Source organism: Taudactylus pleione, unplaced genomic scaffold (assembly GCF_031769625.1).
Source record: "Taudactylus pleione unplaced genomic scaffold, aTauple2 ptg000288l, whole genome shotgun sequence".
NCBI lineage: Eukaryota > Metazoa > Chordata > Amphibia > Anura > Myobatrachidae > Taudactylus > Taudactylus pleione.
This window is the reverse complement of record NW_028284690.1, coordinates 2,313,590-2,338,341: the sequence shown is the minus strand read 5'-3', so window position 1 is coordinate 2,338,341 and position 24,752 is coordinate 2,313,590. Positions and strand designations below refer to the sequence as shown.

The window sequence follows — 24,752 nt, the reverse complement described above, 5'->3', positions numbered from 1 at the left end:
ATGATTATTAAGTATTGTGGGTATCCTTTTTGACTTATTTGCTGCCTAAACTAACAGAGTGCGAGGTAACCAATCCTTTAATAAAATTAAAATAGGTTTATATAATAGACTAATGCAAAATTGAATTGTCAGTTTGTGGACAAATGGTACTTGATGAAATTATTCTTTTAGTATTTTTATAAATGAAATCAACTCTCACAAATGTAGGAAAAAGTGTAATTTAAAAAAAAATCTTTCCAACGCAGTCCTGTGCTACTGATTTGAACAACAGCCATAAACACGTATCTTCATAATTTCTCATTTAAAGAGACTGGAAAACATGTACTTTTGGCAGTTCCAGAGGACACAAGCTGAGATATTTTAGCAGAATATCTGTAGAAGCCTAATCTAAGGAGCAGAATATAAACCTTATATGCTCTAACTCACCCTTTATGGATTTTGTACAAATTTCAGAGAGACTTTTACTCTAACTATCCCTGAGGTAGGTTACCTGCAATTACACTATATAACAATTATTCTTCACCAGATATCTTTTGGTCTAATTTAAGCATATGACATTGTGAACATTGAATATTTGTCATTTAAAATGGCAAAAAAATAAAGAAAACAAAAATAACTAAATAGCAACAGAATGTAGACTCAGTGTTGAGAAAGAGTAAGGGCTCTCCTAGTGCTAACAATCTCTAAATCTTTGTAGCCTCTCATTCGAAAGACCTGTCAAATAACTCTTTTTTTTCTTAACTAATGTTCATTATAGATTCAGTAGAGCATCACATCACAGAGGAAAACTGAAGAACTGTCTCCCTTATATACAGGAGCTGAAGAAAATGCTTCCAAACGGCATAGAGACTGAAGAAGATAAACAAGGACATCAGGAACTTCTCCTGGAACCCAATTCCAAAATATTTGTTTTCTTATTTGCAATGAAAATTATAATGCAGTTTTTTTTCCTTTTGCTGATTATCACATTTTCAAAGTGTGCAGTCATAACAGGGGTAAGTCTGATTATATTTATTTCAAAATGTTCATTCTTCTAGCTTGCTAATAAGGATTACACATAATAATAATAATAATAATAATAATAATAATAATAATAATAATAATAAGAAGAAGAAGAAGAAGAAGAAGAAGAAGAAGAAGAAGAAGAAGAAGAAGAAGAAGAAGAAGAATTTGGTCAATAATGTAATTGCTTCACTTCCACTCCAGAAAACAGAAAAGGTTGGCTATTTAAAATAAAAAGTGTTATGTATGATCAAGATTGATTTCAATTTAATTTCAATGTAATTTTTTAAACAGTTTTCCATATGTAAATAATTGTGTATTTATTTAAATACAGAAAGATAAATTAATTTAATATGAATAGACACTTTAAGTGCCATGCATAAAAGAAATTGCAAGTACATTACTTATCAAATAGCATTACATAATACTGCAAAGTAGCTGATGATACAAAATAATAGTTTCTTAGTGTATTTAATTTCAACCAAAATAAAACAATCTGCCTGCACTATGTCGCAAAATCATCAATTATATTATCTTTTTTTTCCATCTACCCACCTGTCTGTCTTTCTGTCTTACCTATCAATAATATGTATGTGTGCGAGTGTATATACAATATATATATATATATATATATATATATATTCAAAACATCAATGTCAACGTATATAGTGAAGTTATATATATATATGCAGTATATAGTGAAAGGATGGCACTCTGGGTCTCAACAACACTTCTAATAAATAACAGGCACAGCCAGAGTATGTAGTCAATGTTTCAGAGCTTTGGCTCTTTTATCAAGACATATCTTGAAACGCTATGGAATGTTGACTATATATCCTGGCTGTACCTGTTAATCATTAGAAGTGCTGTTCAGACCCTTAGTGCCATCCTTTCACTATATACATCAACTATCTGCTGGAGAGGCACCTGGGCATGCTGTAGTGGCTGGGGTGAGTGGCAGATTATCTCTATTACTATATATATATATTTATATATATATATATATATATATATATATATATTTCAGATTTCTATAGTGGGCTGTATCAACACCACACAGTAAGGAAAAAGGAAGCATTCCTGAATCCAGTGAAAGAATATATTGTATTCACAACATCATATACAAGAAGAGGTCTTGTCAACGTTTCAAGGTCTTATGACCTTTTCATCAGGACCTTTTAACATACTGTTATAGTCCTGATGAAAAGGCTGTAAGTCCTTGAAACATCAACATGACTTCTTTTTGTATATGATGTGAATACTATATATTTCCACTGGATTCAGGAGTGCCGCCTACTGCGTGGGTTGATACACCCCACTATAGGAATGAACTATATATTGAACTATATATTGTACTTAAGAGGGCACACTGCTATACATTCCTCATCCTGAGTGAGTGAGTGAGTGAGTGAGTGAGTGAGTGAGTGTGTAGTAACTATCTCAATGATAAACTAAAATCCTATCATTTATGTTTACTTTGATAAATGTAAACCAAGATTATCTGATATATTTCCACTTCAACATCAATTAACCTCCCTTGGATGAAATGATCAATGGAGGTTGCTGATATATTTTATCAACTGCAATTGTAGTTTTAATAAGTAAATGTAAGGATTAAAAATCTGTACATCATTAAAATAAGTAATATGCATATCAATAAGATATCACCGAGATCCAGGAAAACCAATGTTAACCACGTGAGTGCAGTCTCCAAGGTATTTCACATCGGTTTTCCTAGACCTTGGTGATGAGTTATTGATATGCACATTGATTGCAGTTGTAAATATCATTAAGATACTTACCTACTACACTATTAGTGCCTTTCTGTTCTATTTCTTATATATATAATTTTTACACACACACACACACACACACACACACACACATATATATATATATATATATATATATATATATATAGCAACATCCAATAGCCGGCACTCCCCAATGTGGTATGTAATTGCCAAGGTGCTCACTTCCAAAATAGTTATATACAGCAATAGCGCGGCACTCAGTGGACTCTACAAGCAATCATAAATAAAGACTCTTTTAGTCTGCAGCTCCTGCAATGTTTCAAGGTTGATTCCTCGTCCTCAGGCAGCAGTCATTATTGACTGCCTGAGGATGAGGAATAAACCTTGAAACATTGCAGGAGCTGCAGACTAAGAGTCTTTATTTATGATTGCTTGTAAAGTCCACTGAGTGCCGCGCTATTGCTATATATACAGTCAGGTCCATAAATATTGGGACATTGACAGAATTTTCAGATTTTGGCCTCTATTCACCACCACAATGGTTTTGAAATGAAACAAACAAGATGTGCTTTAACTGCAGACTTTCAGATTTAATTTGAGGGTAATTACATCCAAATCGGGTGAACGGTGTAGGAATTACAACAGTTTCAATATGTGCCTCCCACTTTTTAAGGGGCCAAAAGTAATGGGACTATCAACTCAAAAGCTATCTCATGGACAGGTGTGGGCTATTCCCTCATTATTTCATTATCAATTAGGCAGGTAAAAGGTCTGGAGTTGATTCTAGGTATGACATTTGCATTTGGAATCAGTTGCTGTCAACTCTCAGTATGAGATCCAAAGAGCTGTCACTATCAGTGAAGCAAGCCATCATTAAGCTGAAAAATCAAAACAAACCCATCAGAGAGAGAGCAAAAACATTAGGTGTGGCCAAATCAACTGTTTGGAACATTCTTAAAAAGAAAGAACGCACCGGAGAGCTCAGCAACACCAAAAGACTCGGAAGACCACGGAAAACAACTGTGGTGGATGACAAAATAATTATTTCCCTGGTGAAGAAAAACCCCTTCACAACAGTTGGCCAAATCAAGAACACTCTCCAGGAGGTAGATGTATATGTGTCAAAGTCAACAATCAAGAGAAGACTTCACAAGAGTGAATATAGAGGGTTCACCACAAGATGCAAACCATTGGTGAGCCACAAAAACAGGAAGACAAGATTAGAGTTTGCCAAACAACATCTAAAAAAGCCATTACAGTTCTGGAACAACATCCTATTTACAGTTGAGACAAAGATCAACTTGTACCAGAGTGATGAGAAGAGAAGAGTATGGAGAAGGAAAGGAACTGCTCATGATCCAAAACATACCACCTCATCATTGAACCATGGTGGTGGTAGTGTCATGGCGTGGGCATGTATGGCTGCCAATGGAACTGGTTCCCTTGTATTTATTGATGATGTGACTGCTGACAAAAGCAGCAGAATGAATTCTGAAATGTTTCAGGCAATATTATATGCTCATATTCAGTCAAATGCTTCAGAAATCATTGGACGGCGCTTCACAGTGCAGATGGACAATGACCCGAAGCATACTGCAAAAGCAACCAAAGAGTTTTTTAAGGCTAAAAAGTGGAATGTTATGCAATGGCCAAGTCAATCCCCTGACCTGAATCCGATTGAGCATGCATTTCACTTGATGAAGACAAAACTGAAGGGAAAATGCCCCAAGAACAAGCAGAAACTGAAGACATTTGCAGTAGAGGCCTGGCAGAGCATCACCAGGGATGAAACCCAACGTCTGGTGATGTCTATGCGTTCCAGACTTCAGGCTGTAATTGCCTGCAAAGGATTTGCAACAAAGTATTAAAAAGTGAAAGTTAGATTTAGGATTGTTTAGTTTGTCCCATTACTTTTGGGCCCTTAAAAAGTGGGAGGCACATATAGAAACCGTTGTAATTCCTACACCGTTCACCTGATTTGGATGTAATTACCCTCAAATTAAATCTGAAAGTCTGCAGTTAAATCTCATCTTGTTTGTTTCATTTCAAAGCCATTGTGGTGGTGAATAGTGGCCAAAATCTGAAAATTCTGTCAATGTCCCAATATTTATGGACCTGACTGTATATTGATCATACAATTAAAATTTACAGTTTTTTGTTTTATTTAGCTTTTATTGAAATGTAAGAATGTATATTAAAATGTATAAAAATAATAGAAAAGTAGATCAAAATCTAAATAAAAATGTATAAAAATAATATAACATTAAAATCTATAAATTGATTATTTACTTTAAGTTCAATATATATTTATTGACCACAAAGTAAAATTTAGCAGGTAGTCACAAAAAACTAGTGACAATGGTGTGTGATAATTTAAATGAATGGTGACAAAAATGTCAAAATATTGATAATCAAGAGAATGCATTAATTATATTGTACCATAAAAATTTTAGTAAAAACAGGGTAATTATGTAAATTCAGTAAGCAGTGTGGTAATCTATGAAAAAAAAATAAAAGTAATTTTCTAATGCACTGTGCTTGGGTGTTTAGGTTTACTCTTGCTTGTTTCCTGTCCTGACCATCATTAAATAATCAACATATGCATTTTAATTTACTATTACATATACATTTTATTATTTTAATGTTGCAGGAAAAATTACTTCTAACAAGTGTTACAGAACAGATATTTTTCTACCATTACCTTGTAGATTGAATGAATATTATATACAGTATATTTAAAAACCCTGTAAAAAAATAAATCTTTGTGATAAATGGTTTTTAATGGTTAAAAACGAAAGGTATAGCAACATAACAACAGAGCAATGCATTGTTACAATGGTTCTTCTTGTTACCTCAAATACAATGCGAGCTGGGATTTATTTTGTATCCGTTATTGAAAGTAATTCACAGATCACATTATGGATGTATTATGTTTTGGGGGGGTGTATTCATGAAAGCTTGGTGAGAGATATAATTGGAAAAGATAAGGTGCCAACTAATCGGTTCCTAACTGTCATTTTTCAAACACAGCCGGTAAATTGAAATTTAGAAGTGAATTGGTTGGTACTTTATCTCTCTCCACTCAGTCTCTCTCCAAGCTTTGATAAATCTTCCCCGTTTATCTATCTCCACTTTACCTCTCTCCCACTATGTGTCACTTAGGAAAGTAATGGGCTTGCTGAAATCATGTGACATTTAAATGCAATAGATATCAATTTGAATGTTAATTGGTACAAGTATTTGTATTTGCTTGTACATAGTATCCTTATTTAATATAATTATATACTTTTGAATCACATAGGCCTGTGAGAGAGATCTGCAGTGTGGGGTTGGAACTTGCTGTGCAATCAGCCTATGGTTACGTGGACTACGAATGTGCACTCCAATGGGACAGGAAGGAGAGGAATGTCACCCATTTAGCCACAAGGTATACAATTACAAACATCATACAAACATATAATTTCAGTTTGAAACCATAGGATGGTGTCACACAGGGTCTTTTCACTTCACATTTTTAATCCAGTAAAACCTGAGAGGATATCACATGAGCGATTTAATCCTTAGAGCAGTTTTTCAAATACTACAGTACAGCAGTGTCCAAAGCAAGCATGTCCTCTGTATGATATACATGACCTGTGAGCAGACAGTCACATTAATAATAGGTGGTTTGATGTACAGTTAGTAAACTGACACATATTAAATGCAATATTCATATACAATCCATTTATTTGAGAGGAGAAAATAAGCCCCTTCAGAGATGCATTTCAAAATGAAAAATACATAAAAGCACAGATAGAGAAAGCAATGGAGCATAGTCAGCCCCAGGTGGTGAATGAAAACATTAAAACAAAAAACGATCCCACACCAGAGAATTATTTTGTGGAATATTATATGAGCTTGATTGTCAAATATTTATGTTTTTTATTAGGGTATTAAATATCTATTATTTCCAGGTATCAAAAAGTATATGTATAGAAAGTTTTCAAAAAAGAAATTAAACAAAATAAATGTGAATGATATCAAAGATAAAGGCCCTCATTCAGAGCCGTACGCTCTGAGCAGAGCGCACGCTCTGAATGAGGGCCGGGCTCCATTTTCATGGAGCGTCCTCCTGGACGCTCGTATAGCTGTGGGTCACCACCCACAGGCTATACGAGCGTGCTTTGTGATGGCCGTGATGGTCGAGACCATCGCGACCATCGAAATTGCGAGCCGGAGCCTGCGGTTGAGGTTTTCAACTGCAAGCTCCGGAGTGATTTTGGCTCTATCAGAGCCCAAATCACTCCCACTGACATCACTAGTGATGTCAGTGGGCCGGCTTCTGACGGGAGGCGTTCCCGTGGGAACGCCCCCGTCAGGGAGGCACGCCCACCAAAGGGGGCGTGCTGTCAATCAACATTGACAGCACGCCCCCTTTGATCGGACACAACGAGCGAAGGACTTGCCTTCGCTCATCGCGTCTGGCGCATGCGCACGACGGAGCTCCCTCCGTCGTGCGCATGCTCAGTCCATAACATCGACCCACTTGCGAGCGGACAGCCGCTCGCGAGTGGGTCTGAATCAGGCCCAAAGTGAATTAAAAAGTTTTCCAAGTACCCCTGTCTAATTTATGAGTAAATATTACATAGGAGACTTAATATATATATCCCAGACGTATATCCTTGTTTTTTTGTATGTGTGATTTCTTTAGCAAATATGTTTCACACTGTGGATATCATTTATTCCACTTAGGTTTATCATTGGGAGATAGTATTTCTGTTATTCAAGTGTATTCCTCCTATGTCGTGAAGGGCTACTAATGTAACAGAATTGTAACGAATTGCATTTGGCAGTTAATCTGTGTCAGTATCACTATATTCCTATACTGCTACAAGACAATTCAATATTTATTCAATCTGTTATTAGTTCTGTGACATTTAGTATTTATTTCTTCCACTCCCATGATACATCAAAATAGGACAGAGATATTGACAGAATAGAATATTTAATGGCTTTTATATAGCCTATGCTGTAAGCTGTGCATGTAGTGAAATCGGCCAATCAATTAAATGCTATCATATACAGTTCATATTAATATCATTCCCATATAGCGTGTATAGTCCTCAGTCCTTATAATAAATTAAGGGGAGAGGATTTTGGCTCTGATCTGCTTTCAAAAAATAGTATGCGCTGCAGGCTGTACTTATAGCCATCAATTAGTCCCTTTAAAGTTGCCCCTTGCGGCACATACTAATGTAGTTAACACTTGGCTTATGTGATTCTCCATACCTCTAATACATTACGGGGAGGAGGGGGGGATGCAATATAACACCCTAATCACTTCCACATATTACAAGTCACTGGGTACGGGTTTCCTTTTTATATACCCGTGTTACGAATTGTGCATACAGTGACAGTAGTGACCAATCAGTCAGTTCAATGCTGTCACGTAAATCAGATGTTAGTGTTAACAAAGTACAGCATACATAAAATGAGTCTCCGTCCTCACAATATAGTGGGGGAGAAAGCCAGGCACTTGCAGGCTATGTGTGTACTGATGATAGCGGTCAGTCTGTTTATCCGAGGCCATCACATACAGCACATGGTGCTATTATTAAGCCACAGCATATATGGTCCTCTGTCCTTTTAATATGACATATTGGAGAAGAGAGATGTAGCGGAATGCCTTAATAAGCTTTGTAATGGAGAAGGCCAGTTCTAATATTCATGGAAAATATAAAAATAATGTTTTGAAAGATAAGGAGGCATTAATTCATTAACCTTTGGCAGCTTTAGTCCACATTACACTGATTCTCGTGCTCTTTTCTAATGGTACTCAATGATACAGGCAACTTCTTTTACATTTTAAGTTTAATTTCTATAATGAGATCTGAAGACTGGGATAAATCAGTTAAATCATTTCAGAAATGAATAAAAATAAGCATCAGAAAACTTGTATTGTACCTTCCTTTTTTCATAGGAAAACAGCACTAGGCACTAGCTGAAGTGTCTAATTCATAACAACTTTGGGAGTGCATTCTGGTTGACAAGCTGAATGTTTCTGTATGCTAAATCTCAGAATCAGCTCATCTGTGATTATATATAGTATATAAGATTGATCGTTCTTTTATGTTAACTGAGGAAATAAAAATATAGACTAAAGAGATCAATTTAATAATTACAAAGTGCAGGGGCATAATTAGAACTTTGTGATCCCCATAATAACATTTTAAAGGGGCCCACACCCCAATGTTTCTAAAGACACACCTCTCTCTGCAGCAGTTTTATGCCACACTGTAGTGCCCCCAGTTGACATTATTCAACACTGTAGTGCCCCCAGTTCACATATCTTTAGACTGAAATAATCTCTCCAACCAGTCGCATCACTAGGGTATGTCACTTCCTAGGGGATGGTACCAAAATGCCAGCTCCTCCTCAGTGACAGCAAGCCGAGTGCTGCACACTAACACTAACTGCCGGCTCCCAGACACTGAGGAGGAGCCGGCAGTGCAGGGAGAGTCTCTGGGACAGCCTGGCATCTCTGGGAGTGCTACATATGCCCAAAGAGTGATGAAACAATGGTGCAGTGCAAGTCCACGCTCTGCAACGTCATGCCTCTTTTTTGGGCATGCGCAGGAGGTTTAGTTGCTGCACTGGATGTCACCGACCCCAGTGCCACCATTATCTCCAAATAGTCACATATGTTTATAAACACAAAAAACTACTTTTAAAAGCTTATTTATAATCTTTACAGTCTACATTGTAATCTATCAAATAGTTGGAATCCTACATATACTATTTTAAGGGGCACATCCACTAGCAGACCAAAAAACGACTGAATGATTACGACATTGTAATCATGCAGTGTAGGCACCCCCCCTCATCCCCGAACATGGCCAATCTGTCGTTATCGGCAGATTGACCAGCATGTTCGGGCGATGATAGCACGCATCGCTGGTCGTTTTCGACATTTTAATGAATGATTTGCGAATGATTAATGAACGATAATGATATCGTTATCATTCAATCGCTCATTTTAATCAAGTAGTGGATGTACACCTTAAGCCTCCATGGCTGAATCTAGATTCCCTAGGTGAAAAATGGTAAGATGATAAAGATATTCAGTTTCTGGGATTTACACTATGCTTAAAACGGGTTGGATATGGGATGCCGGGGCTCAGGATCCCGGTGGTCAAAATCCAAACTCCAGCATCCCAATGTAGTTAGAATACCGACACCTGTCAGTAGGTATCCTAACCCTTCTCCTACCCCTACCCCTAATTCTCCATCCCCAGTGCCTAAACTTAACCTTTCCCTCCCCCCACCATAGACCTAACCCTCCTCCCCTTGTGCCTAAAACCTAACCCTCCCACTAGTTCCTAATCCTAACCCTCCCCCTAACCCTGCTACTTACCTTCGAGATGCCGGTGGTCGGGATGCCGGCACCAGGATCCCCTTTGCTGGGATATTGACCGTATCCCATTAAAACAACACAGTATATTGTACAGAACAGGAGTAAACACCTTCCCAGTCTTGTAAAATACTGTAAATTACAAGTTCTTTAACCCAGACGCATGAGAGGTGGTGATTAGCAGCAAAAGATTATTTACTCAGTGCTTCTGTAAATGTAAATATATAACATTACATGGAGAAAAATATCAGTTATTGATCCTCTATTCCTACAGTAGGTCTACAGCAAAAATATGCGTTAGCAGCTTATCCTGTCGATGGTGGTATCTAGCAATTTAAATAGCTGTCTTACAGACCTTTATCCTTTCTAACTAAAATAAATCATATTTACGTTCATGCAGCTAAATGATAAATAAAAATGAATAATAAATCAATTAGATAAATTATTTAGAGCTTATCTCATTCAGATCTAGAGGCCACAAACGTGCAAAGGAAAGCTTCAAATGTAGACTAGCTAAGTCATAAGGCAGCACATGTAATCTGTCTGCCCTAGCCTGAAGCCGGATATGGGTGTAGGATTCATGTGTGATACCCTGCCCTGTTGGTTGGTACCCCACCGGGGCCAGGCCCATCGGTCACAATGATCTCTGCAGTGCTCTCTCTGACTCACCTGTCACATCTACAACTGGCAGCTTCAGTTCTGTTCTTTGCCCAATCCATCACATCCACCAGATGCTCCTCACTGGTTGGCACACAGGGAATCCTGTGATGTGTGGACATCAAAAACATTTCCTTCCAGCGGTGCAGGCAGCATTGTATGGCAACGTAACTGGGTGCAGGGGTAGCGGTAGTATCCTGGAAACTGTCGGGCACTCATAGCAACCACATCCTCTGCAACAGTAATTATGCCTTTTACATAGAATTTTCAGAGCCAAACCACTAGATATACTTGTGTGTCAAATCCTCAGCGCTGTATGGGTGCTTCACTTCTACTTCCAATCCATTTGCTTGCTGAAAGCAAGATCGATGAGAGAGTGGGGCGCCCAGCGTGAGATGAAGGATAGGAGCAGAGCCACACTTCTGCTGTTACTGCTGCGTTGTCAGTGTCATAGTACTATGGGTATTGAATCCGCACAAGTTGAGTGGTATATTATTTTAATCTACAGAAAGATGTAGTCTCTCCAAAACCAACATAATGGTCTATCTCAGAATATATATTGGATGACCCTTGGTTGGTGGTGCTCCCAAAGAATTTGTGTTGTACACATGTATATGTTTTGCAAAGGGCAAACATTTTTTTTACCTTTTTTGGGGCACTCTGGACTACAAAATGTTGAAGTAATGTTAATGTGGATGATTATAAAACTTAACTTTTAATGAAAAAACCTTATTAAAAAGGAAAATATACCAAATAAATTAGACAAAGATAAAATTACATAAATAAGTAAAGGACAAAAATTGCATCCAGTCACTTGATAATCTCTCAAAATACAAATACTGTACATGTGATCAATCACATAATAATTGCTCAGATGCAGACATTTTTTGGCGAAAATTTGTCACTTAGGGGCATATATATCAAAGCTTGATGTGAGATAAATTTGTGCAATATATATCACTAACCAATCAGCTCCAAACTATCATTTCTTAAACACAGCCTGCAAAATGTAAATTAGAAGCAGATTGGTTGGTGATATATATCTCACAAATTTTATCTCACATCAAGCTTTAATACATATGCCCCTTAATCTCTGTCCCTGAGAAACAAATCAAATGGTCACTGACCATCAGGGATACACACAAATCAATCTTATATGTAAAATATAAAATGAGTCACTTGCATATAAAGCGATCTATATATAGATCAGGACTAGTAACGGAGTGCTATGGGAGCATTCCCAGAAATCAATATCTCTTAGGGGTGCATTCACTGGTCTTTAAATAGACATCAATTCCGTTATTAATCTGGCTCACTGTGATAATCTGATACAGTGATAGTAGCAAAACCTAGCATGGATTACACATATTGTTAGAATGGTACTATGGTAAAAAAAAACTCCTATTAAACGCGATATATACGTAGCATATCATACAATAGAAGAAACAAAAAGGATTACAGGGCTGCTAAAAAAAAATGGGATGGCCAATGGACAGTTGGAATAATAATTTTAATACAAAATTTAATATAATAATACACTAAAAACACATGTGAAGAAATTAAACACAAAGAAATATGCTAAAATGGATAATCCTTCCAAATATAACATAGTCATGTGCTGGCTGATGAAAAAATAAATGGTTAAAGTGTCCCTTAGGCAAGAAGAGTTACCGGTATCGGATGAATGATATTTCCACAGTCCTTGGCAACATTCAGTGGCCACTGCAGGTATTATTGCTGTAATATTCCACCAGAAAATGTGTACTCAGCCAACGTCAACAGGGGTTCGTGCAATCCAAGTGTCACGGATGTGGTTTCTTTAGACTGTGTTCCCGGGCTGGGGTTAGGATTAGCTTTATTCAACTCAGATGCCCTCTGGAGGAGACTAGGTCTTATGAAGTTCCTACGCATGAAAGAGGATACAAGGTCAAAAGTAACTTATGGGTGAGTGAAGGAAATAGGGAGAGACTATGTCAGCACTGGGTGGTGCCGAGGTTGTAGTGTGGGTGCTGGTGAAGCTGAGGCAGGGTCAGCGACTCAGGTGCTGCTAGGTGTGGCCAGGAAGCCGTAAGGTGAACGGTGGTAGTTCATGCTACTTGGTGCGGCAGGTTAGCCGTAAGGTGAACGGTGGTAGTTCATGCTACTTGGTGCGGCAGGTTAGCCGTGAGGTGAATGGTGGTAGCACAGGCTACTTGGTGCGGCAGGTTAGCCATGAGGTGAATGGTGGTAACACAGGCTACTTGGTGCGGCTGGTTAGCTGTGATGTGAACGGTGGTAGCACAGGCTACTTGGTGTGGCTGGTTAGCCGTGAGATGATTGGTGCGGGCATGGAAGCTACTTGTCGCGGCTAGGAGCCATAAGATGGTTGGTGGTAGAGTGGAAGCTACTGGTCGCAGCTAGGAGCCATAAGATGGTCGGTGGTAGCGTGGAAGCTACTTGTCGTGGCTAGGAGCTGTATGGTGACTGATAGCAGAGAAGTCAGCAAGTATTTCAGAGCGCAGTGTGGAGGCTCTCTTAGACAAGCTAAGGGGACTTGTTGCACTGGCAACTAGTTGTGAGAAGTAGAGATCCTTTTATAGGAAGGATGCTGACTGGCTGGAAGAGAAGGAGAAGCAAGTCCATTGGAGGAGATCGCGTCACATGGGCAATCCAAGATGGCAGCTCCCACGGACTGTAGACCTGTGGCAGATCCACGTGTGAGACGCCGGACCAGAGACTGGGAACAGGATGTTCAGCCTTACATCTCACAGCACAGCCGTCCGCTGCAGAGAGCTAGCAAGACAAGTTCCAGCACTTACACTCCAGATATAATACGGGACGTCCCGGTGCGGCAGCCGCTGACCCTGTGAATCAAGGGTGTACCTCTGGATGGGACAACTCCCCGTCAAAAGATGGCAAAGAGACACGCTACATCTGGTGGTAAGGTATTGATTTACCTCCAATATTTATGCGGCTCTCATTGACAGCAAAAACAGTGAGTTTTTATTGATTGCTTTGCCGCACAGTGTTTGGGCTAATCAACTACTTCGTATCACCATACAGTGCAGGACATGTGAAAACTCTCCCCTTTTATTATTCACATTACAAAAGGCTGCACTAGATTGTGCTTATACACAGTGTATAGATTCAGCAAACACATTGCGGAATTTTCGGGCAAGAGCTACAAGATACAGATATAAATCAGAAGTGCTATTATATCGCATAGGGATTATTAGTTTGGATAACGAAAAATATATCAATACTTCTGAAACTGGATTTTTCATTTATGAGTTGCTATAGCAATGAATATTTTTTGAGGGAGAATTAAAACAACATATTTTTTCACATACCCTGTGTTTTAGTGGCATGTGATTATTGTTTTTTAAATCAGCCAGACGCTGTTGTTTATACAATCTGTATGGAATTACATGTGTTCTATTGGAGAATATCTATTGCTGATAAATGTATTAATATGTTGCAATCTCACAAGTAAGAAATCCGATATAGATTATTTATTACTATTAAATTATTTTGTTTTATATTTGTTCTTATCATTATTACACTATTCATCCATGACATTCATCTCTAATGTTTAGATTATTATTATAATTTTAATTGGGCAACCTTCAAGCGCAGTAATACCTATCTTCTCTGTATATAATTGTTAGCATCCATTAATATTGCAGCTAAAGGGAATTGCCAAAAGCAAAGAGTTTATTATTATTCTTATTATTATTATTAGTAGTAGTATTGTTATTATTACTATTATCACTATTACAATTTTATTATTTATTCTCTAGATATTATTATTATTTAGTATTTGTATTCTATTTTTAAGCGCCGAGGCTATATATTCTTATTCTAGAATTCTGTCAACCTCATATTCCTGTCCTTGTCGAGTTTGAACATTAGAAGCCTTAGGAGGTTCCATCTGGAATCTGTTGAGGATCAGTGGTTTCAGGAGAGAGATATGGAAAGGAATTAGGAATGTGAAGATATGGCGGTAGTCTTAACTTGTAAGCTACTGGATCCAGGACTTTGGCAATTGGAAATGGACCAATATAACGTGGAGCGATTTTCATTGAGGGAACCCGGAGTCTGATGTTTTGAGTGGAGAGCCGGACCATATCTCCAGATTGAAGACTAGGCACAGCTCATCTCCTGCGGTCAGCAAATCTTTTATACCAAGCAGATGTTTTAATGAGCACGGATTGAACCTTTCTCCAAATGTCGGAAAACTGTTGAAGAGAAATCTTGGCAGCAGGCACATCCAGTGTTGGAAGAAGTGGAAAATCTGGAACCCGAGGATGATGTCCAAACACTGTAAGAAAAGGAGTTGAATCGGTGGATGTGTGGTAATGATTGTTGTGAGCGAATTCAGCCCATGGGAGGAGCTCAACCCAGTCATCTTGAGAAGAGGAGATAAAGGTGCAAAGAAACTGCTCCAGATCTTGGTTGACCCTTTCGGTTTGTCCATTGGTCTGGGGATGACATGCGGTGGAGAAATTAAGTTTCACTCAAAGAGCTGAACAGAGTGACCTCCAAAACTTAGCTACGAACTGTACTCCTCTGTCAGAGATGATTTCTTGTGGAAGACCATGAAGTCTGAAGATCTCCTTAATGAAATTTTGAGCGAGTAATGGGGCAGATGGAAGTCCAGTAAGAGGCACGAAATGGGCCATATTGGAGAATCTGTCCATGATAACCCAGACTATGTTGTGGCCTTGAGATGGAGGAAGATCTGGGATGAAATCCATAGATAAGTGTGTCCATGGCTGAGAAGGAATGACTAATGGCTGAAGTTGCCCGGAAGAAGCTTGCCGAGGTACTTTGTGCTGGGCACACTTAACACATGAGGAGACATAGGAGACAATGTCTGCTTTCATCGAAGGCCACCAATAAGATCGCCGGATGAATTCAAGAATTTTTTCAATACAATAGTGTCTGGAGAAATGACATGCATGTGCCCATTGTAACAGCTTTTTGCAAAGGTGGGGTTCTACCAACGTTTTCCCAACCGGGGGTGTCATAGAGATGTTGGTAGTGGCAAACAAATATGGATCCAAGATGGGATGAACTTGTTCAGTGAGTTGTTTGGAGCCAGTCTCCATGGAATGGGAAAAAGAGCATTAGCTTTACAATTTTGTGATCCAGGGCGATAGGAGAGTTTGTAGTTGAACCTAGAAAAGAACATCGCCCATCTAGCCTGCTGTGGGTTCAAACAATTATCAGACTTTAAATAAAGTAAATTTTTGTGGTCTGTGTAGAAGGTAATGGGATACCGAGCCCCCGTCTAGAAGATATCGCCATTCCTCAAGGGCTAATTTTATGACGAGTAACTCCTGGTCCCCAATGGAGTAATTCCTCTCAGCTGGCAAAAATTTCCGGGAATACAATCCACAGGGGTGAAGTTTCTCATCTTCGAAGCGTTGAGAGAGAACTGCTCCAACTCCCTCAGAAGAGGCATCAACCTCCAGAATGAAGGGTCAAGTTAAATCTGGTTGCTTCAAAACAGGGGCAGAGATGAAGGCCTGTTTCAGAAGTTGAAAGGCCGAAGTGGCTTCCACGGACCAAGTGGTTGAATCCGCTCCTTTGCAGGTGAGGGCTGTGATAGGAGCTACCAGGGTAGAAAAACCTTTAACAAACTTGCGGTAATAGTTAGCAAAACCTAAACCCTGTTGAATGGACTTCAGAGATGTAGGAGTAGTCCAATCGAGGGCGGTTTGAAGTTTTTCAGGATCCATTTGAAGATTAGAACCGGAGATGATGTACCCCAGAAATGGCACACTGGTTACTTCGAATGCAGAAGAGTTGATTGGAGCGCAACCTCTGGAGGACCTCCTTCACCTGATTCTGATGGCTTGCTAAAACCTGAGAGAAGATCAAAATATCGTCTAAAGAGATGACCACACTTTTATACAAAAGATCCCGGAAGATTTCATTGACGAAGAATTGAAAAACAGCTGGGGCATTACAGAGACTGAAGGGCATGACAAGATACTCGTAATGCCCATCTCTGGTGTTGAAAGCTGTTTTCCACTCATCTCCGGGATGGATACGAATTAAGTTGTAAGCTCCTCTCAAATCAAGCTTTGTGAAGATTGTGGCCCCTTTGACTCTGTCGAATAACTCAGTTATGAGGGGAAGAGGATATCAATTATTAACGGTTACATCATTGAGTCCTCGATAGTCAATAGATGGACGTAACCCTCTGACTTTCTTTCTGACGAAAAAAAACCCAGCCCCTGCCAGAGAAGAGTAGGGATGAATGAAACCTTTCTTTAAGTTCCCCTTGATGTATTTGGATATAGCTTGAGTCTCAGGGAGTGAAAGCGGATAGGTGCGTCCTCAAGGAGGGTTCTTCCCAGGAATTAGATCTATGGGACAGTCCCAATTGTGAATGGGAGGTAGTAAATCCACTTTTTGCTTACTGAACACATCTGAGAAATCTGAGTAGTACATAGGCAGGTCTGTAGGAAGCTGCAGATCAGAGGACCGAACTGCAACAACCCGGTGAAGACAGTTCTTGAAACAGCTTGTACTCCAAGAGATAATTTGCATGGTTGACAAGTCAATTTGAGGAGAATGTCTCTGTAGCCAGGGTAAACCGAGAACTAGAGAATGAGAGGCTTTGGGAATCACTAGGGAGGACAGTTCATCAGAGTGGAGAACCCCGATGGTAAGTTTTAGGGATTTGGTGTGATGAGTGATGGTTCCACTGTTAATTCAACTACCATCGATGGCAGTTAAAGTAACAACTTGGGATAGTGCTTCAACAGAAATCCGATATTTATGGACAAAGGGCCTGATTCAGACCCACTCGCGAGCGGCTGTCCGCTCGCAAGTGGGTCAATGTTATGGACTGAGCATGCGCACGACGGAGGGAGCTCCGTCGTGCGCATGCGCCAGACGCGACGAGCGAAGGAAAGTCCTTCGCTCGTTGTGTCCGATCAAAGGGGGCGTGCTGTCAATGTTGATTGACAGCACGCCCCCTTTGGTGGGCGTGCCGGGGGCGTGCCTCCCTGACGGGGGCGTTCCCACGGGAACGCCTCCCGTCAAAAGCCGGCCCACTGACATCACTAGTGATGTCAGTGGGAGTGATTTTGGCTCTGATAGAGCCAAAATCACTCCGGAGCTTGCGGTTGAAAACCTCAGCCGCAGGCTCCGGCTCGCAATTTCGATGGTCGCGATGGTCACGACCATCGCGGCCATCACAATGCACGCTCGTATAGCCTGTGGGTGGTGACCCACAGCTATACGAGCATCCAGGAGGACGCTCCATTTTCATGGAGCCCGGCCCTCATTCAGAGCGTGCGCTCTGCTCAGAGCTTACGGCTCTGAATGAGGGCCAAAGTCTGTAGTCATAAAATTTTCTGAAGCTCCAGAATCTAGAAGGGCTAGAATGGCTGTAGGACCCTGTGGAAGAGTCAATTGAGCCCGAATGGTGGAATCTGACTTCCTAGGTGAATCAATGGCTACTCCTAACTTAACCTCTCTATGATAAGTTAGGACGAGGCATTTCCCACACGGATGGGACAAGTCTTAATTAAATGTTGAGATGATCCACATTACATACAAAGATTTTGTCTCTGCCTTTTCTGTCGCTCCTCCATAGACAAGCAGGAACAAGTAACCTGCATGGGTTCGTCTCCCACCAGAGGTGAATGGAAATGGGGAGCAGGTTGAGGTTTACCCCGGTCGAATCTGCCCCTTTCCAGAGTGCGTTCTCTATGCCGTAGGTCCACTTTATTACAAAGGGAAATGAAATCATCCAGTTTGGGAGGTAGGTCCCGAGAAGCCAAGTCGTCTTTAAGCCTTTCAGAAAGCCCGCTCCAAAAGGTTGCAATGAGAGCATCCTCATTCCAATTGAGTTCTGAAGACAAGGTTTGGAATTGGATAACATACTGTCCGACCATTTTAATGCCTTGCCGAAGACGAAGAATATCTGTTGAGGCAGAAGATACTTTTCCAGGGTCATTGAAGATTCTACGAAACATGGCAATAAATTTGGAGTAGTTAGAGAGTAGCGGATCAGATTTTTCCAAAGTGGAGAAACCCAGTCGAGGGCTGGTCCGGAGAGTAATGAGATTACATAAGCTACTCGAGTATCCTGACATTTCTCCCAGTGTCACAATGGGAACCCGGTAGGCTTGACCATCACAGGCATCGAACATGTCAAACTTACAAGCAGAGGGGGAGATAGATACAAGAAGTTATGTAAAAGAGAAGTATTTTGGATACATGAATTCAATTGCCTCATTCCTGATGGTCTCAATGAAACTTTAGATCTTAATGAGGTCTTATAATACTATCTACATTATTTCTAGTCGTCTTTGAGACTTTTACTTCTTTCCCTCTCTCCCCCTCTTCTCCCCTTTTTTGGATCTTCCCTTTCCTCCTTCTTTGTTCTCTTTGGTACTCTATCGATTCTTTATGGTATTTGTTTTTCCCTTTAGTGAGCATTCACATTATGTCTGATGTGCCAATAGTCATGATGACTGCTGTCCAGTGGATGGTTAGTATGTTTGCTCACCAGTCTTGATGTCATTTTTTCTTTGCGACGCTAGGTCCCTAGTGAGCTAGGGAAGCATGTGCATGAGATAATGTTATACTTAACATTATACAAATATACTTACCTTATGATTAACAATGTCCATTGAAAGCACCAGTCAATATATATGAACTATCAACTTTAGATTATACATTCCCTTATTTCTTTGAATGTTTAGTGGACTCTGGCCCTGAATCAGAGCCAGACGCTCTGACAGAGCGCTCGCTCTGAATCAGGGCCATCCTTCTTAATTTTTAGAGCGGCCTCCTGGCCGCTCGTACAGCTGTGGGTGGCCACCCACAGCTATAACGAGCGGCCAGGAAGATGGTCACAATGGTCAAGACCATCACGACCATCGTGCTTGCGATGAGACCCTTGTGGTAGGGTCTCACTGCCACAAGCCCTGGAATGCTTTTGGCTCTATCAGAGCTGAAAGCACTCCCACTGACATCACTTGTGATGTCAGTGTTGCCTGCCCTAGATGGTAGGCATTCCCATGGGAACGCCTCCATCTGGGCAACCATGCCCCCGGCACGCCCACCAAAGGGGGTGTGCTGTCACTCACCATCGACAGCACGCCCCCTTTGGTGCAAGACCCGGAGCGACGGCTTGCCCGGCTCCGGCTCCATCAGGCCGGATTCAATGAAGAACCCACCCTCGGAATGTCGTCTTTAGTATATAAGCCATTAAGGGATATTGAAAAAATGCATAGAAAGAACAGCTTAATATAGACGATATGACACAGTATATAACTTGAGATAAAAATATAGACCACTATGGTAAATATAAATATAAAACAATTCTCTCTCTTTCTAAATAGGCCTTTCTAAATAAACTTTCTGAATAAACTTCCATTTATTCATTAATATTTGGATTAAACAATATATCATTTATCCTTTATATATATATATATATATATATATATATATATAGTGGGGAATGCTATATATTAGAGCATCAACAGTATTCCTATATTGTATAAACATATAGATATGGATGCATATGTACATATATATATTCCAAGGTGTCCACACTCCAGTATGACAATAATACTGACCATTTAGAGAAAATAATCGGCAATATATCTTATCTCTGTATATAAATGGACAGTTCTGCTGCCTTTAAATTGAGCACCCCGCCTGTATTCTTGTCATACTGGAGTGTGGACTCCTTTGAATATACAATTGATCCTGGCTTCAATATAAGTTTGGATTTTTGTCTGGCACCCTGCTCGTTTTATTATGGATGTACTAAATTGATCATGTATATGGAACATTGAACTGCCAAGTGATGTATTTCAGCATCACATTTTTTCTAAGGATTATTTATAATATATTTTGGTATACAATTTTTTGTTTTTTTTCTCATGTGCAAGGTCTTATGTTTTGGTTAGCCTTTAAGATATATGTCTATCCTGTCTCCATGAACTGGGTTGGTATCTGTTTGTAGTTTTTGTGTTGTTTGTCGTTTTTTGAATATAACGTGTGTCATTGGATTGGGAGCAGCAATATGGCATCGGGACATGGTTGTGAGCTTGATGAGGCTATGTTCAATGCTATTGAGACTAATGTCATTTCACTGACTGATGATGATGCCGATAAAGTTTTGTTTAAACACACGGAATTTTCTTGTCTTCCTGATGAAACCCCTAAGGATTTATTTCATAGAGGCTTAAGGCTTAGGAAACATGAAATTGAGCTTGTGTTACATGGTCAATTTCTATCTGACTATTTCAGAAATAAGAAGATCCCTAGAGGTTTTAGGGTCAATAACATACCTACCCTAGGCCGTAACAATTTAACATTTTGCACAAAATGGTGCGGAGTGCTTAATAAGTGCTCACTAGACCTGATGGTTTTAGTCATAGAGGAGGTGGGGACTGAATTGGCTAAGATACGTCAAGAAATTGCCCTGTTTAATGAAAGCTCACTTCCACTATTATCTGCTGACAAAACAAATAACTGGAGTGATAAAATTACAGAACAAATTAATGGTTTCCAACAAGAGCTAATAGCCTTTAAGAGGAAAAAATTGAGCACTGTCAATTATGATTATGCTAACCATCAGGTTTACAAATGGCTAAAGAGTGAGGTGGGTTGCAATAGATCTAGACGTCACCAGAGAGCATATACAAGTACACCCTGCTTCTATGATTATTCATCATCCCAGTCCCACTCAGAGGGTGCAACTATAGACCCTAATCAAAGAAATCCCAGTGAATCTAGGCCTCCCAGTGGTCCTTTTTTAGTGACCAGATCTACCAGAGGAGGTCTAGATTTCCTACGAGGAGAGGGCGACACAAGAAGAAGGAGAGGCAGGGGCAGCCGGTATTAGATACAGTATTTAACCTTTCTAGCTATGAGTTGTCTGATGCTGAGTTAGAAGTATTATCGTTAGGCCTTTCGTTTGTACCCACATTAGTACATGACAGGTTTGAATGTACAGTTGATCATTATAAACTTGGTAGAAAAATGAGACTACGTGAGTTTTTTGGGAATAATAATAATACCGTACCAGATCAATTATTTAAATCTCCTAGCAGCTTTGATCCTTCAAGTACTAATGCTAGTATCAAAACTTTCTTGCGACTCATTGAACAGGATATGGCGCTTGTCACAACTAAGCCTAAATATGATAATTTGAGCCCTGCTCAGTGATTGGCATTAAAGTCTTTGATCAAAAATGACAAAATAGTTGTGAGACAGGCCAATAAGGGCGGGGCAACAGTGGTCCAGGATTGGACTGCATATAATAAGGAGATACTACGCCAACTATCTGATACTTCTACTTACACTAAAGTTACTGTCAACCCGTTGCTTTCGGTCAACAGTAAAGTTGATACAACTATCAAACGTGCATGTCAACACGGGTGGATTGATGCCAGGGTTGCCAGTTGCTTGGTGGTGGAACACCCAGTGTGCCCTATTTTGTACACCCTTCCCAAGGTCCACAAGCAACTGGTAGACCCACCAGGGAGACCAATAATCTCTGCACATAATTCAACATTACAGACAGTGGCTCAATTTATTGACTCTTTTCTCCAGGTGGCGGTAGTACAGATGCCTAGCTACCTAAGAGATACTGATGATTTTTTAAAAAATTTGAGATCAGTGAGTTTACCTGCAGGACCAATTTGGTTGCCAACATTGGATGTATCTTCGCTGTATACTGTAATTCCACATGAAGGTGGACTGCATGCTATTAGACAGGTATTGATTAATATTGATCATTGTGGCCCACCAATTGAGTGTCTGGTTGAACTCACTGAATTGGTCTTGACCAATAATTTTTTTCAGTATGGCGGTAGCTTTAATTTACAAAATACTGGCACCGCCATGGGGTCGAATCTTGCTCCGGCGTACGCCAATTTGTACATGGCAGGGTATGAACAAACACATATCTTGCCAAATTTTGTTGACAATATAGTATTTTATAGACGGTTTATAGATGACCTCTTTATGATTTGGTCAGGTACAGAAACCCAGTTCATAGACATGGTTCATTATCTTAATGGTTTGGCTTCCCCCATTAAGTTCACTAGTAATATTCATCCAACGACAATTAATTTTTTGGATGTTACAGTGTTTCTTGAAGGTAATGTCCTTGGGACTACCCTATATAGAAAGGACACTGATCAGAATACCCTTCTCCACTCGAGTAGTCAACATCCAAGACATCTAAAAGAAAATTTGCCGATCTCTCAATTTCTACGGATACTTAGGAATAATTCTTCTGATACTATGGCTAGTGTACAGATTGATGAGATGTCCGAACATTTTTTGGCCAGGGGATACTCTAGCACAACTATACAGAGATGTCTACATAAGGCTATTAAACCACACCCACACACAAAAACCTGAGTGCTAACCAGTCAGAGACTTAATTGTTAAATATTGGTGCAGCAGTAAATACAGAGGTGATTGCCAACCTCACTAGAAAAATAAGGAAAAAGGGTTTACTGCGCTCCAATAATATTGCAGGGACACAGGAAAAACACAGATCACGTGAGATTTCAAAATTTAATTAAAGAATCTGTAACAAACAGTAGCAATATAAAAATATTGGATATGACAATACACTCCAATGATTAGTTATTATAAAATAAAATAAAAGTAGAAGTGGAAGATTATAAAAAACAATATAAACCATAAATTCGCAAAAACGGGACAACAGAGGAGTTGATCAGGCTCCAATATTGTGTCACCAATATCACCCATAAAAATAAAATCCACTTAGGTCAATTGATTAGCTGGAGAATCAATGCTGTAATAAAGTGTGTACTAGAAACCAGGTTGATACATTGAAGGACCTGATATATGTACACACTCTCCCTATGTATAGGTAGACCTCGGTGTTGATGGCCCTTCACTGAATTGAGCCAACAGATAAATCCATTTTGCATATAATGTATTCAGCGATATATAAAGCTGATAATACAGTCTGATATTCTGTAATGGGATATAATAATGCTGATCCTTTTGTAGTGTATTGTATAGCACAAATGTTATTGTACAAAAATAAAAGCAAGGCCAGTAGTGTGCTTGTAAATGAACCAGCACTACCTCTGAGTGTTAGAAAAAATGTACCTTGGGTGGCTCAGCGTGGTGAGCTAATAGCTGACATCTAGCAACAGTGTAGCAGGGAGGTATTCCTCTCTAATTAGCATAATTCGCCATCTGGAGGGCAGATGTAGCGTTAATGCTGATCAGTAATGAGGCTGGTATCTCCTCTCATCGGAAAATACTTCCGTCTCTTGTGTTAGAGCAGGTAGTAGAAGCCGCTTGCAGAGGTATCGGCTGACAGCGGGGAAGTTACCTCCCGTCCGTTGGAACCAAAGGACACTGACAGCGGAGCCGCTGGCAGGCGGTGAAGATAATGGCTCCCGTATGTCAGGACCAATAGTGCAGGCTGTTAATCGTATAATTCAGTAGCCGCATAGGATAGATGACAGCGCCAGCCCAGGGACTTGAATGACCAAAAATGCCAAACCGGCTTGCAATGATCAGCGGCAAGAGGTCTTCATATAGGGAGAGACTCCAGTAAACTGTAGAGAGCAGCAACGCATTTCGGATACTCCTGTATCCTTTTTCAAGCTGAAATAAGGCTATTAAACGGCACGCAGACGGCAAGTCTGTTGGGAGTTCTAAAATTTACCCTACCAGAATTCTTTTTTCCAGCAAGTTAGATGCCACATTGAACTATTCGAGAAAAATAGTCAATAAGCATTGGCCGATCATTGCAACCGACCCTGATTTGGGTGCACTTGGCAAAAGACCACCAATATGCGCCTATAAACGCGGTCCCAATTTACGGGATATGCTTATGCGACCTACTTTAAAACCAGCAACGACTACAGCCTCTTGGTTTCCATCTATGAGAATGGGCTGCTTTAAATGTGCTGATTGCACTACTTGTAGAT

At 39.8% G+C, this 24,752-nt stretch overlaps 1 protein-coding gene across 1 annotated transcript in view; it reads left to right on the top strand.

Annotated features, from left to right (window-relative positions):
* Nucleotides 1-923: 923 nt before the first annotated feature.
* Nucleotides 924-24,752, top strand: part of PROK1 (prokineticin 1) — a 62,721-nt gene continuing 38,892 nt past the window's right edge. The window contains exons 1-2 of the mRNA XM_088482448.1: nucleotides 924-995; nucleotides 6,058-6,183. Coding sequence (XP_088338574.1) covers nucleotides 924-995; nucleotides 6,058-6,183 — 198 coding nt within the window. The remainder of the gene's footprint in view (nucleotides 996-6,057; nucleotides 6,184-24,752) is intronic.